General features: G+C 38.4%; 1 protein-coding gene across 4 annotated transcripts in view; it reads right to left on the bottom strand.

The window, feature by feature from the left end:
• Window positions 1-14,953, bottom strand: part of ARHGAP10 (Rho GTPase activating protein 10) — a 296,650-nt gene that overhangs the window by 152,532 nt on the left and 129,165 nt on the right. For all 4 annotated transcript variants that reach the window (XM_079154583.1, XM_079154582.1, XM_079154581.1 and 1 more), the window contains one exon: window positions 13,302-13,396. In XM_079154583.1, the coding sequence (XP_079010709.1) occupies window positions 13,302-13,396 (95 nt within the window). The remainder of the gene's footprint in view (window positions 1-13,301; window positions 13,397-14,953) is intronic.

Below are 14,953 nucleotides of genomic sequence, written 5' to 3'. Positions count from 1 at the left end.
TCTTTTTAAAGATGCTTCCAAATAGCACATTAACACCTGTATTATACTCAGATATAAAATTTTAAAAGTTATTTGGAACAAAATCATAATTAAAATTAATGGGATGCAAACTGAAGTAGTCCTTGAAGGAAATTTATAGCTTTAAATGCCAACATTCAAAATTAAAGTGCATGCAGGAACTGTTTGCATGCACCCATAATCCTAGCAACTCAGGAGGTTGAGGTAGGGGGATTGCTACTTCAAGGCCAGACTCAACAAGCTAGTGAGGCCCTGTGCCAAAATAAAAAATTAAAAAGGGCTGTGGGTAGAGGTCAGTGGTTAAGTGGCCCTGGTTTCAATCCCTAGTGCTGCAAAAAGCAAAACAATAAAATTTAAAACCAATGATCTATGTTTCCAACTCAAGAAGCAATAAAAACAAACTCCAAAGTAAAAAAAGAAAAAAAAAAAAAAAAAACAAAAACAGAAACCAATGGAAAAAAAATAAATTATACTGTATTCTCTGCAAACAGTAAAATCGATGAACCTATTCTTAAGAGGTATCAAGAAAAAAATCAAGTCTCCAACATCAAACATAAAACAAGAGGTATCATTACAGATCCTATAGATATGAAACAAGTAGATATTATGAAGTTTATGCTAAAGAAGTCAACAATTTAAAAGAAAATTTCCTTGAAATTTTTCAAAACTAATGCAAGAATAGGAAATCTGAATATCCTTACACCCACTAAATTGATCTATAATTTTTAAACTCCCAACAAAGAAACTCCAGACCAAGATGAATTCACAGTTAAATTACCTCTAACATTTAAGAAATAATACCAATCTTATCCTGCACAATTTCAAAAAAGCATTGAGAGAAAATGTACCAATTCTTTTTTGAAGACAACATAGTAACTGATACAAAAATCAGACAAAGGTTTTTATTAAAAAAAAAAAATCGAACACAGCAAGGCACAGTGGCACACGCATGTAATCCCAGCTACTATAGAGGCTGAGGCAAGAGGATCACAAGTTCAAGGAGAGCTTTCGTAACTTGATGATACCCTCAACAACTTAATGAGATCCTGTCTCAAAATCAATACAAACATCTAGGATGTAGCTCAGTGGTAGAATCCCTGGGTTCAATCACCCATACCACAAATACCTATCCCAACATCTCTCATGTAAATAAATACAAAATTCCTTAACTAAATATCTAATAATAAAAAATGAATGAAACAATATATAAAATGTTAATACATCATGACCAAGTAGCATTTCTCTTAGGTGGGGGAATTAGTTTAACTTAGAAAATTAAATATTAAAAAAAAAAAAATCAATGTACTTCATTACATTGACAAATTCAAGAAAAATAGATGATCATTTCTACAACCACTGAAAAATTGTACATTAAAATTCAAACCTATTCATTCACAATTTAAATTGGGAATAAACAAACTTCCACAAGATTAAAAAGGCATCTACAAACCATTTTGAACTAATGTCATGTTCAACAGTCAATAATGAATGATAAGGCAAGATACATCAGATCGACACTTCTATTTAACATTTTATGGGAGGAATTAGGTAGTGTAAGAAAGCAAGTAAAAGAAATAAAAGGCATACAATTGCAAATGAAGAAAGCTGTCTATTCACATATATCACTGTGCATATTTTTATAAATCCTAAAGAAACTACCAGAACTAATGAGTCAACTTAGCAACATTAAGCCAACTACATTTTATATATTAACAGTGATCAGTTGAAAAATGAAATGTTCAAGTATCTTTTAAATTAATATCTAAAAACATAAAACACAGGAAAAGTTACAAACAAGGCCCATAATACCTATGCTGAGAACTCTGACAGTTCTATGAGAAACTAAAGATCTGAACCAATGCATCACCATGCCCGTGTATTGTAAAGCTTTATATCCATAATACTGAATTGTCAATTTTTGGTTTTATTGTATTTTGTTTTCTATAGGAATGAATTTATTCTAAATTTTACATGGGAACATAAAAGATGTACAATAACAAGATGTACACAACAATTTTAAAAACAGACGATTTATACCAAAAGCCACAATAATCATGACAGTGTACAATTGGCAAAAAGAAAAAAATTGGATTATTTAGAAATAGATGTATACATATATAGTCAAATGATTTTTGACAAAGGTGTCAAAAAAAAACAAAGGAGATTAAAGTCTTTCTTAATAAGTGGTGCTGGAAATACTGGATATCTATATGAGAAAACAAACTTTAATCCTCATATAGTATAACCCCCTCAAAAAAAAAAAAAAAATCTTTGTAAGTCTATTTCTTTTATAAGACAACATGGGAAAGATTCTTCAAAACCTTGAGGTACACAAAAGTTTCTTAGAGCAAAAAACCCTAGCAAATTTTTTGAACTGATAAATTCAATTTCATCAAAATGAAGAGACATTAAGATAATAGGTAAAACTAATTTTAAAAACAGGCAAGCCACAGAATATTTGAAATTTAATGTATCTGATGAAGGATTTGTATACAAAATACTTAAAAGAATTCCTAGAATTAACAAAAAGACAACGCAATTTTTTAAAAGTTTTTTAGTTGTAGGTGGACACAATACCTTTATTTTTATGTGCTGCTGAGGATCGAACCCAGGGCCTTGTGAGTGCGCTACAACTGAGCCACAACCCCAGCCCAACACAATTTTTTAAACAGGTAAAAGATCTGACTAGACAATTCACAACAGAAGAAACATAAATGTCCAATCACACATGAAAAACTGCTCAACTTCATTACTTATGTTTGGCTAACATGAATAAAAGATTAAAATAATCAAACAGCAGTAGTTGGAGGCAAAGTACAAATACTTTGGAAAACTGATTTCCTAAAATGTCAAACACACACACACACACACACACACCATAACCCAGCAAATGCCATTCTAAGTGTTTACCCACGACACATGAGAAGGTGTGTCCACCAAAGCCTGCACTAAGTTCAATATTCCAGTTTTATTCACAAAAGTAAAACTAATTCATAATGGGGTGGGGCTTTCAGCACACACTTGAAAAATAAGTCGATATCAATGGCAATTTAGATTTATTTCCTTGTAATTATCAGAAAAAAGTGAAGCTTTCAACACAACACTATGAAAAGGTAAAAGCCTAAACACAGGAAATGTTTCTAACTCTACCCACTCTATATTTTACCAATTCTTCTTAAAGTCTTTAAAAATAATGTCCTTATCTATTCTCTCCAAGTTGGAATCTGAGAATTTTATTTTATTCATTTATCTATCTATCTGGCCGTGTAGGACAGAACCCGGGCCATTGCATATGCTATAGGCACATGCTCTATCACTGAACCACCTCCCCCGGGGAATCCTAGAATTCGTCAATGACTCGCCATTTCTGAAAGGATAAAGCTACCAGGAGCCCTTCACATTTGGCTTTACTTCAGTGCCTATACCATACCCAAGTTAAGCTACTGTTACACTTTTTAAATTGAAATATACACCTCATACATATATTTACGTGAAAGAAACATTCAATTCCACAAACATTTTGGGGAATCTTTGTCTCATGCGATGCTTCTTAGTAGGACTTCTCAACAGTGGCACTACTCAATGCCAGACCAGAGGGTACTTTGTTGTGGACGGCTGTCCAGCGCACTGTAGGTTTTTAGCAGCATAGTGGCCCTCTGGCCACTGGGTGTTAGGAACAGCTGCCTGCCCCCTGCAATCCCTACATAACTATCAGAGTCAAATATCTCCAGATACTGCCAAATGCCCACCCTCATCCCCGTCATCAGAAAGTCATTCACGATTGAAAGCTTCTGATTCAAAAAATTATCTCAACTGGTTTCCCCAAGATTTTCTGTGATTCTTTTCATCCTGAGCCTGCCTTCCTCTGAGTTTCTAAACTGTTACCTATTTTCAAGAGTCAGTTTAGGGACTTAGGATATATAACACAGTGGTACAGATCATGCTTAACGTGCCTGAGGCCCAGGGTTCAATTCCTAGCACCACACAAAAACAAAATGAAAAGAACCGATTTAATTTTTCTCCTTTTTTAATCCTTCTTTTCAATTGTAGTGCTACTACAATTACACAAAATACTGGAATTTACTGTGACATATGCACATATGCACATTTTATGTGACATTATGCACTTAACATAACTTGATCAATTTCCCCAGGATCTCTTTTGCCTCGCCAGTTCCCTTCCTCTACTCTACTGGTCTCCTCTCTATTTTCATGAGGTTCTTCCCTCCACACACAACTTTTTTTTTTCCTCCCTAGCTACAATAAAGGAGAGAAAACATATGACCCTTGACTTTCTGAGACTGGTTCATTTTGCTTAACAAAATGCTCCCAGTTCCATCCATTTTCCTGAAGACATAATTTTGTTCTTGAACAGAGTACATTTAAAAATCACTTCCTTGAACACTTTGCCACCCATTCCCTGATGCTCCTCTGCTCCCATGGCACCTTGGGCTTCTGAATGGGTACCCGGTATAAACCCTCCTGCTCTGCATGTTCCCCTAAGGTCAGATCTTTTAGTTTCTGGTTTATTCTTGCATGCTCAGGACCAAACACAAATCAATTATTTAGTAACCTCAAAGAGATGCACCATAAGCTACTTACAAATATTTCCCTAGTTAATGTGTTACATAAACACGTGTATTATTATTCAGTGTGACTGCATGGGCTTCTGGAAGCACCAGGCTCTTGACTTACTGTTTTAATGTGAGAAACAGTACAGCAGCACACAGATACCAAGCAAGTGGTTGGTGCAAAAGCACTCTACAACCCTAGTGCTTCAGACCCCTGGGTATCTCCCCCTCATCATCATCCTGAAACTCTAGATGGGTAAATTACCAAAGCAAGCATCTTGCCAGCCCTTCAAGGGAAACACATTAGAACTGTGCAAAATCATACCACATGTAGTATTTAAAATGCCAGATTAATGAGAGCAAATGGGAAGCATTTTCTTTAAGTAGAACCTAAATGTGAAGTGTGGGAGAATTTCACAGAATGGTAATTATTTATCAAGCAAATGTGTGGGGGGGTCACATCACAATGTGGCATGTGGCAAGAATGCCAATGAAGCTAAGGGCACGTTATATAACAACACTGTTGGGGTGTGAAATATCACCCTCCAAGGTAGGTATATCTCTTTACAGACTACGGTTTGCTGTGCCAAAATAACTATTTTTCTATATGCAAAAGTACTATGTATACAAGATACTCTACAAAACATTTCCCCAACCTAAAATGAGTGACATGATCACTTTGCAGCCCATTGTATTTGAACTATGGTTGGCATTAAGTAGTGAATATTTATAGTCACTTAATACCCTTATTTTAGTGATGGCAAGTATTTGTAGCAGGATTCCTTTTGGTAAAAAAAAAAAAAAAAAAAAAAAAAAACCTTTACTGAGTTATAATTCACACCATAAAATTGACTCACTTCAAGTGTACAATTCAACAGCTTTTCATATATTCACAGACTTGCATAATCATCACCAAAATCAATAACACTTGTATCACCCCAGGGCGAAGAAAACCATATTCATTAGCCATTGCTCCCCATCTCCCTCCAAACCCATCATAAGAAGCCACCAATTTAATGTCTGTTATGCCTGTTCTGAACATTTCACTTAAATGGAATCAATGTATGCTTTGTTCTCAGGGATGATCGTATTATAGCATACACTAGTCTTCCTTTTAATTGCTAAATAATTTGCATCATATTGACATTTCACATTTATCCATTCATTAGCATATAGACATCTGGGTTGTTTCCACGTTTTGGTTGATAAGAATAATGCATCAATGATTATTTACGTACACGTTTTGTTTTCTAGTACTGGGGATTGAACCCAGGGTCTCACACTTGCAAGCCAAGCACTCTAACACTGAGCTATACCCCCAGGGCCTCGTGTACATATTTTTGCATGGACTTACGCTGTCACTTTTTCATAGAAATACCAAGGAGTAGAATTTTGAGTCAAATGGTGAAGTTAGGCCTAACTTTTTGAAGAACTTCTAAAACGTTTTCCAAAGCAGACATACCATTTTAAATTTCCACCTTCAGTTTATGGGGGTTATAATTTTCCCACACCCTTGCCAACACTTGTTACTAGCTGGCTTTTTACTTTTTTATTAAACGTCTTATTTAAACGTCTTTATTAAACGTCTTCAAACTACTTATCTGCCACTTGGAGAAAGGTTCACTTCACATCTTTGGCCCACTTAAAAATTTGATGTGTCATTTTATTAACATGAGTTCTTTATATCTTCTGGAAATAAGAGTCCTTATCAAACATGATTTTCAAATACTTTCTCCCATTCGGTAAATTGTCGTTTGTTTGTTTTTGATGATGTCCTTAGTGCATGTTCTTAAATGCTGCCTTTCAGCTAAGCAAATATTCAGTTACCTTTTGGTGAACTGAGAGGAAAAAGTGAAGCACCTGTCCACCTAAGAATTGATAAGAAGCAGTGACGGCTAGTTGGTCTCCGCTCTGCTCCCTATTAGTCATTCTCAGTATTAACGATTAAAACAGCACACAGATGCTGGAAATAAGACAGATTTTCTAACTTAAGAAATAAAAGCCTCCCATGAAACTAGGCGAAACTCTATTCAAGTCAGTGGTGTGTGAATAAAAGTTGTGTCTGCAACCTCTGGAAAGTGACCTTACAGAAGACGACACTCTACAATAAATGGGAGCAGGCATCTTGAACCTGAGGTACCTGGAAAGGTGAACCATGTGGAACAGAAGCCAAAATCTGACACTGAAAAGCTTACATCAACTGTGACCTAGCCAGCTCCAGCTTCCCACACAAGTGAAAAATTAAACTCTGGCAGTTTTTTAAACCATGTTGACTTTTTCTGTTATAGGCAGTCAAACCTGATCTGAACTAATGCCACAATTAAGTGACTGCTCTTCGTTTACATCTACACAGATCAAATGCAAATCCAGGTTTCACGATGCAGTTTAGTATCACCTACCATCCCAATGCTACCTGACTACTACTCTTATAATAAAAAGTGAAAATGAATACTTGGTAAGAGGACAAAATTAATTTATATTAAATCTATGTCAGCAACTGTGAAATTGCTACGCAAAGGATCCCAATAGGAATTCCATGCAAACTCCATAGAAATCCATTTACAATATCCACACACTCCAAAAATGGGTTAAATTTCTATTTCGTTAGGCAGAAGGAAAACACTGGAGCTCACTGAAGCAGTGTGGTAGAAAAAAGGATAGCTTTTTTCAACTGACAGTTGCTTGATTGAATCTAATCCTAGTTCTATGACTCCTATGCAAAGTTCAATTACATTTCATCCAGAACAGATTTGGTGAATGCCCACCATATATAAAGCATTACATTTGATAATATAGCACCTAGTACTACGAAGTGAGACAGGCTTCTGACTCCCATGGAATTCATAAACTAATGGACAAATAATGGCTTACTTATAATTCCTAGTAGTCTACATGACCAGGAATCAAGAAAACAGGTAAGAGACTATCACATTTACACTTCTAATTAATGCCTTCAAAGCTCCAGAATTTGAGACCTCAATGTACATTCACCCCTCACCCCATTCCCATTAGTTTTTGCTTCGCAAGCAAGCAACATATTGATGGGGGTGGGGCCTCCTGCCCACCAACAAAGGGAACTCCCTCCCACCCAGTGAATACTATCCACCAGTAACAGTTAGCACAAATAGATATGTTCCTGTTTAGAAATGAAAACGAGAAACAATAACCTGCGATTATTTTTAAAAGCCTAACTCTGAAGACTCAAGTCATATGGTATATTATGAACATTATAATTTTCCAAGTTAAAGAGCTTTAGAAAAAACTAACAAAAAGCATATATTCTGAAAACATTTAGATATGTTTATGTAACATTGAATTGGTACACCTATAAAAAATGTTGGATCCCACAGAGTCTAAATCCCCTCCCCTAAAAAAATTCTGGGGAACTGGGGGCTTAGCTCAGTGGTAGAGCACTTGCCAAGTATGCAAGGTCCTGGTTCCTTCTCTAGCACCACAAAAAAAATAAAATATGACCTTTAGAAAATTTACAAAAACCAAAGTGCCCCAACTCCCTTCACTGTTTGAAAAGCCTATTAGACATCCCAGGGGCAAGATTGAGTAGGCAGCTGAATATAAGAACCTGGAGTTAACCTGGGAATAATGAGTTTGAAAGAGTTATCACTGTGAATGAGACTAAGGCACAGAAAGACAAGTATCACATGTTTTCTCTCCTATGTGGGATCTAGAATTTAAAAAATAAATAAAAACAGAAAGTAGAGAGACTGCTAGGGTCAGGGAAGAGGATCAGGAAGATGGGCAAAAGTGGGACAAGTCAGAGGGTGGTGGGATAAAGGATACCATCAAAACATGATATATGCATGCACAGAAATGCCACAGTCAAACCCATTAATTTGTACAACTAATATGTGTTGTTAGGGTTTAGGAATGAGACATCCTTCAAAATCTAATGTGAGACAATAAAAAAATTTTGAGGTGAAATGATTAGATTATGAGACATATAATCTAGTCAGTGGATTAATCCATTAATATGGACTAACTGGGCAGTAACTGAAGGGTGTGGTTAATGGAAGTAGGCCACTGGGGTATGCCTTTGGGCATTATATTTTGCCTTGGTGAATGGAATTCTCTCTGCTTCCTAGGTGCCATGTCCCGTTTTCCTCTGCCATGCTCTTCCACCATGATGTTCTGCCTTAATTGAGGCCAAGAGCTATGAAGTTGGCCAAGTGTGGACTGAAACTCTGAAACAGCCAAGAAAAACTTTTCTTTCTCCAAATTGTTCTTAACTGGTATTTTGGTCACGGTGACCCAAAAACTAACAAAAACAATATTTTTAAAAAAGTTAAAAAATAAGCTCATAAAAAATGAAATGACTTGAGGGATCCTTGGGGTAAATGAAAATGTTCTATATCTTGATTTTAAGAATATTAATATCCTAACTATGGTGTTGTACTCTAGTGTTTCAAGAGGTTACCCTTGGGGGAAACAATAAAGGGTACCCAGGATTCATCTTTATTTCTCAGAATTGCATGGAAATCTACAAAATTAAATTTGAAATAGCCTTGAAAATATAAGGGATAAGATCATAAGGAAATGTAAGGAGAGAAGTGTTCTAAGGACTGAGCCCCAGAGAACTCCATCATCAAAGGTCTAGGAAATGAGGACCTGGTGAAGAAATATTAAAAAAAATAAATAAAAAAGTCAATAAGATGGCAGAAAAATCAGTGTGATGGCCTTGAACTAAGTAACGCCATGGAGGCTCCCTCCATGGAGGAGAGAGCACTGGGCTGTGCCAGAGGCTGCTGGCAGGAAAGAACATGAACTCAGACAATTCACCATTAGACACAGCAATATGGAGCCCACTGAACCTGAGAGAGGGGGGCCCAAGGCCTAACAGAGAGCTCAAAAGACAACAGGAGAAAAGTTGATTATTTGAATCAAACAGATAAGACTGCTTTTTCAATATTTCCTGCTCAATACAGGAGGAAAGACATGGGTAACATGAAAAGAGCGGGTAGTTCATTAGTGATGGTAATAGGAGGTTTTGCTTTTTTTAAGATGGATGAAATAACAGCATTTTGTATGTTATGGGCGGCAAAAATCAACGTTAAGAAGAAAGAAGTGCTTGAGAAGTACTGTAGAGCAGGGTAAAGAGGACAGGAAGAGGGACCTGAAGGCCTCAGGAGCATGGCAGCTCACACAGCAGGGGACGGCAGACAGGGGATCTGCACGAATGGACGGTGGAGGCGTGGAGGGGGGTCTACATGGCAGCAAAGGGCGCCTTAGCACTTCTCTTTTCATAACAAATAGGACAAAGTCATCAGGAAAGGCAGGCAGCATCAGACACTAAGACAAAGGAAGATGAAATATTCATCAGCTAGAACACACGCACTGGTTAGCACTGATGACCTCTTGGAGGTCGGTGGTCTTAAATTTGAAGTAATCCCGGTGAACATGGTAGAATGTTTGAGAGAGTGACTCAAGTTGGAGCTGTCCCAACAAGGAGTTGAGGGCCCCCAAAAGGGAACAAGAGATAACTGGCTATAAAATTTACACTAGTTAAGGAAGTCTGGGTACATGATATAGGCTAAGATATAGGGAGATCAGTTCACTTTTATTGGACTTTACTGGGGAATTTAAGGGTACTTACTAGAAAAGAGAAATAAGGATAGAAGACAGTGTCAGAAAAAGGAAGGCCAAGATTGCCAAAGGACTGTTGCATGTAGTAACAAGATCTAAGGACTGGTTAGAGGGAAGAATGGCTGAAGTCGCTGAAGGAGACAATTTCCAGGCATCAAGAGTGCTGGAAGGGTGTTCTACAGCGATACTCAAATTACGAAGAATTTTTTAAAGGGAAGTTGGAGATGACCATACAAGAACTAGAAATTCTATAAGCAGTTCGAAACACAGAAAAAAAAAGAAAAGTGCACATCATAGAGAGATTTGGAGGGTAAAACCATGAGGATGGATGAATGGATGGATAGGGAAAGAAAAGACAACCACAGAAAAATAATGTTTAAGAATCTATGGCTGAAACAGAGGACCAAGAGATGTAGAGAGAAGCCCAAGATCACTGCCCTGGAAGTCAAAGAATGGGGGAGTTTTAGGAGGCTGAAGGTGAAGTCTAGGTCAAACGCCATGGTAGCAGTAAGAACCGAACCCAGGTCCCTACAGCAAGCTAACTCGACATGACCAAACCTGAATCACCCTTCTCCTCCTCAGTCCAAACTCTCTCGCGTGTTAGTAAACGGCACCGTGGAGTTGCTCAAGGCAGGAACCTTCCCTTCCTTCCCCTCCACTCCTGCATCCAGTTTGTCTCTAAACCTCTCCCTTGAATGGACCCGGTAGCTTCCACTCCCACTGCCACCACACCAATCATGGTCCTCTCCTCTTCTCTTAAAATACTCACTCTTCTCCATTTGTGACAACTCCAAACCTTTTTCTCTGCTCTGCCAAAGGGAGCTTTGAAAAATACAAACATGCCACTCGCTGCTCTGCTTCAGACTTCACTGGTTAAGCTGGAAAACCTCAACCGCGGGTCCGTGCCCCTTCTCAAGGTTCGCCTCGGACCCCACTCTCCTTGGGTCTCTGCTCCAGTGTCCCTGGGAACCTCACACGGGTCACATCCTCTCCTGTTCCAGGACTCCACATATAACTACCCCCGCTGTCTAAACCGAGTCTCAGACCCGTGACTCCAATAACCCCTGAGTGATCAACTGAGACACCAGATCTTCTGCGTGCCTCTCTTCAAACACTGAGACGAGATTAGGCCCCTCTGGCCAGGAGTTTCCAGTAAGGAGCCCTGGGTCTCAAAAGAAAGAAATTAGAAATTCACATGGAAAAAAAGAAAAAGAAAAAGACTAAAGAGTAGGGCCCAGGCCCTCTCCCTCTCTTTAATAAGGGAACTTTCTTATTTAATATATTCACAGATGTAAAATTTCATTTGAAAAGACAGTCTCCCTATACAGCACTTCAAAAATCACTAGAACAGATGGCCTGTAAGTTCCTCCCTCCCAAGTTCTGAAAATCTTCATGCAAGGTATTATCCTTTATTTTTTAAAATAACCAGAAAGTAACCCCTCATCAACCTTCATGAGGGCAGAGATCTTTACTACAATCAGAGTAAAGATCATGGTTGCTACAAAGCACTTGGCATGATCAAGGTCTCCCAGAAGGCACAGGGTCAGGCAAAAATAACACAATGTCACATTTAGACAATATATGAAAGTATTAGAAGTATCAGTTTTCAAAACAAATCAGGGTCACCTCGAATAGCATGCTTTTCCACCTCACCTTGGCCAAGGATTTAGGAAGCATCCTAATCACATGGTGATCTGCCGAGGCCCATAGCAGAGTGGCTAAGAGCTCAGCCTCAGAGGTAGAATACAGAGACTCAACACTCAGCTCTCCTACTCAACAGCTACATGACCTTTGGAGACCCATTTGACCACTCTTTGCCTCAGTTTCTCACCAAAAAATGAAAACAATGATAGCCACCCGACAGGCGTTTCGAATAAGACACAAGATTCACAACACTGGCACCCGGAAAGGGCTCCATAAAAGTTAACTCTGGGTATGTGCTGCAGGCATAGTATGGAATGAATCTCTTCCTTAAGTTTTTTTTTGTTTGGTACTGGGGATTGAACCCAGGGGTGCTTAACCACTGAATCATATCCCCATTCCTTTGTTTTTTTTTTTTTTTTTAAATACAGATTCATTAAGTTGCTGAGGCTAGCCTCAAGCTTGCAATACTCCTGCCTCAGCCTCCCAAGTCACTGGGATTATGAGCATGCACCACCACACCTGCCTCTTCTAGAAGTTCTTACTGATTTAAAATTTAACCTCTTTTTAACCTCTTTTACACAGCATTCTTTCAGTGTCTTGGCAAAAGCTTATTTGCCTTCTTGTCCTTTTTGTGGTTGTGACAAATGTTTCAAATGTGGTGCTTAAGACCACATTTTTATGTGTCTTGCCTTCAAAACAAAAAGTAAAACACAGATCTCCTTTCCCTGTACTAACACCATAGACTCTTTTTTAAAAATAATCTTTGGGTTTTGACTATTGAGGTTTTTAAATCTCATTTTGTAAACTTTCATAATACAAACACGAAAAAATTTATCTAAAAACCACTGCTGCCAAACCTGGGGCTAGCAAGGAATCCCTGTCCCACCAGAGATTCAAACAGAAATGTCCTCCGAGTACCACGATTTTCCTCAGTGCTATGGGCAGACACAGAAATGAAGGACAGACAAGCAGTGATATTGACAGGTGAACAATTTTCTTGTTTTACTTCCTTCTGACAGTTACAACTAAATAACTGAAATTCGTACAATAAGGAGAAAACGACCAGCTTGTGAACAGATAGGCAGGGTGGGCATGAGACCCTCCATCACACACAGTATGGACACGAATTCACACAACCCATAATGAACACGGTTCTGCAACATGAGCTCTCACTGCCACATCCTCCTCTCACCTTCTCACTCACTGTCCTCTTCCTGCCATGACTTAGACTTGAAGCAACAGTGAAACACTAGGTTATTAAGTGAGCACAGGTTAGGATAACTCTAAACTTCAGCCAAGTCACTCCACAGCCGAACATCCCGACCAAGACTAGAGGGCTTACCACAAATACATAGTCTGGAAACATAACGAGAACACTCTCAAGGCCATGAACATCAGTTTCAATAAACCTCTGTTCTTCAATCATATTTTTTAATTCTTTCATCACATCCAATCATTCCCCATACTTACCGGTCAGCAGCTTCTATGTCAAAACAAAACCTTCTGTCAATGGAGTCCGTATGCCTTTTGGTGCAGTCCTTCAAAAAGAACACCTCTCCATCACCCTGCAAGTAAGCATGACAGTCTCAAAACTACAGAGTGAGCATCTGCACACCAAGCCACCAATCCTGGGGGAGTCAAGGTTCAAGATTTTAAGTACCTTCTCTTTACCCTATTCCCTTTCAAACTAGCTTAAACACGATTTAGAATCTAAACAGTTAATCATCCTTGTCCTTCTCCAGTTCTTAAGGTTTTCTAGCTCTTGCTGACTATAGTAACATTAAACCAGACTGGACAGATGCCAAGTTTAAAAGGTAAATTAACAGCAGTTTCCAGATGCCAGGATGCTATTCTCCTAACATCCTCTTTTCTAAACAGTGCAACTTTGTTTTACCTCATATCATGTCATACCATAAGTCAATCAATATGTGACCATTGTGGTCTAGATGTGAGGTGTCCCCCAAAACCTCATGTGTGATACAATTCAAGAAAATTTGGAGGTGAAATGATTGGGTTGAGAGAGCCTTAACCTAACCAGTGCATTGATTATCTGGGTGGGATTATCTGGGTGGTAATTACAGGCAGGAAGGGATGGCTGGATGAGGTGGTCTTTGGGGTATAGACTTTGTCTTTGCTGGGAGGAGCGCTCTGCTCCCAGCTGCACTGTCCCGAGTTGCTTGAATCCACTACACCACACTCTCCTGCCATCATGTTCGGCCTCACCTCAGGCCCCCACAGAATGGAGCTAGCCTTCTATGGACTGAAACCTCTGAAACCCTGAGCCCCCAAATACACTTTTCCTCTAATTGGTCTTGTGAGGTCTTTTGGTCACGGCAGTCAAGCTGACTCAAGCAGTGACCATTTTTGACCTATAAACATTGCAACGTCACATGAAACAACTCAAAAGTACATTAAGGGCCCTAGATCAGGTATAATGACCATGTAAAGCTGAACCACTCAATCTACAAAGTTCTGTTTCTTAAGGAAATCACTCCGAGTTTATCTTTTTATTTTCTTTTACTATAATGCATTATCTCACTAAACCACCCTTTCTAACAATGTAAGAGGATGGAAAACAGAACACAAAAGCAACTTTGTAAGTGCTAAGAACAACCATAAGAAGTCCAAGTACATGCTTCTAGAACACAGTATAAGGATCCAGGATTTTTTTAAACATTCAAATATATAATATTCAAAATATCAGATTCTAAAATATATTTATTATTCTTACTATGAGGCTAAAACAGAAAGACACCACTCAGCTGAAGTGCCTTAAGATTTGAATTCAGTCTGACAGAAAACTCAGACTCAAATCCAGTACTCAGTCATAAGCCCATCCACCTTCCAAAGTGACATCCTTGTTTCCTCCTCCTCTCCAGGACCCTGCACTGCCATATCTAGTTCATTACTCCATCAATATGTTTTTATTACAACCTGCCTTAAACCTTTTTCAGGCAGAAGCAAAGTATATTTAAATAGAAGTCAGCTCGGGTTAATTCTGTATTCACCTAACTATACCCATCCACCCAACAAGCAATGAATTATCCTGCTTGCTTAAAATGTGTGGCCAATTGTGTTCCCCATCAGTGAGAAGAGCTTTCTCTCCAGACCATGGGTTATTG

Source organism: Sciurus vulgaris (genome assembly GCF_902686455.1).
Source record: "Sciurus vulgaris genome assembly, chromosome: 9".
NCBI classification, from domain to species: domain Eukaryota; kingdom Metazoa; phylum Chordata; class Mammalia; order Rodentia; family Sciuridae; genus Sciurus; species Sciurus vulgaris.
This window is presented reverse-complemented; position numbering and strand designations above follow the sequence as displayed.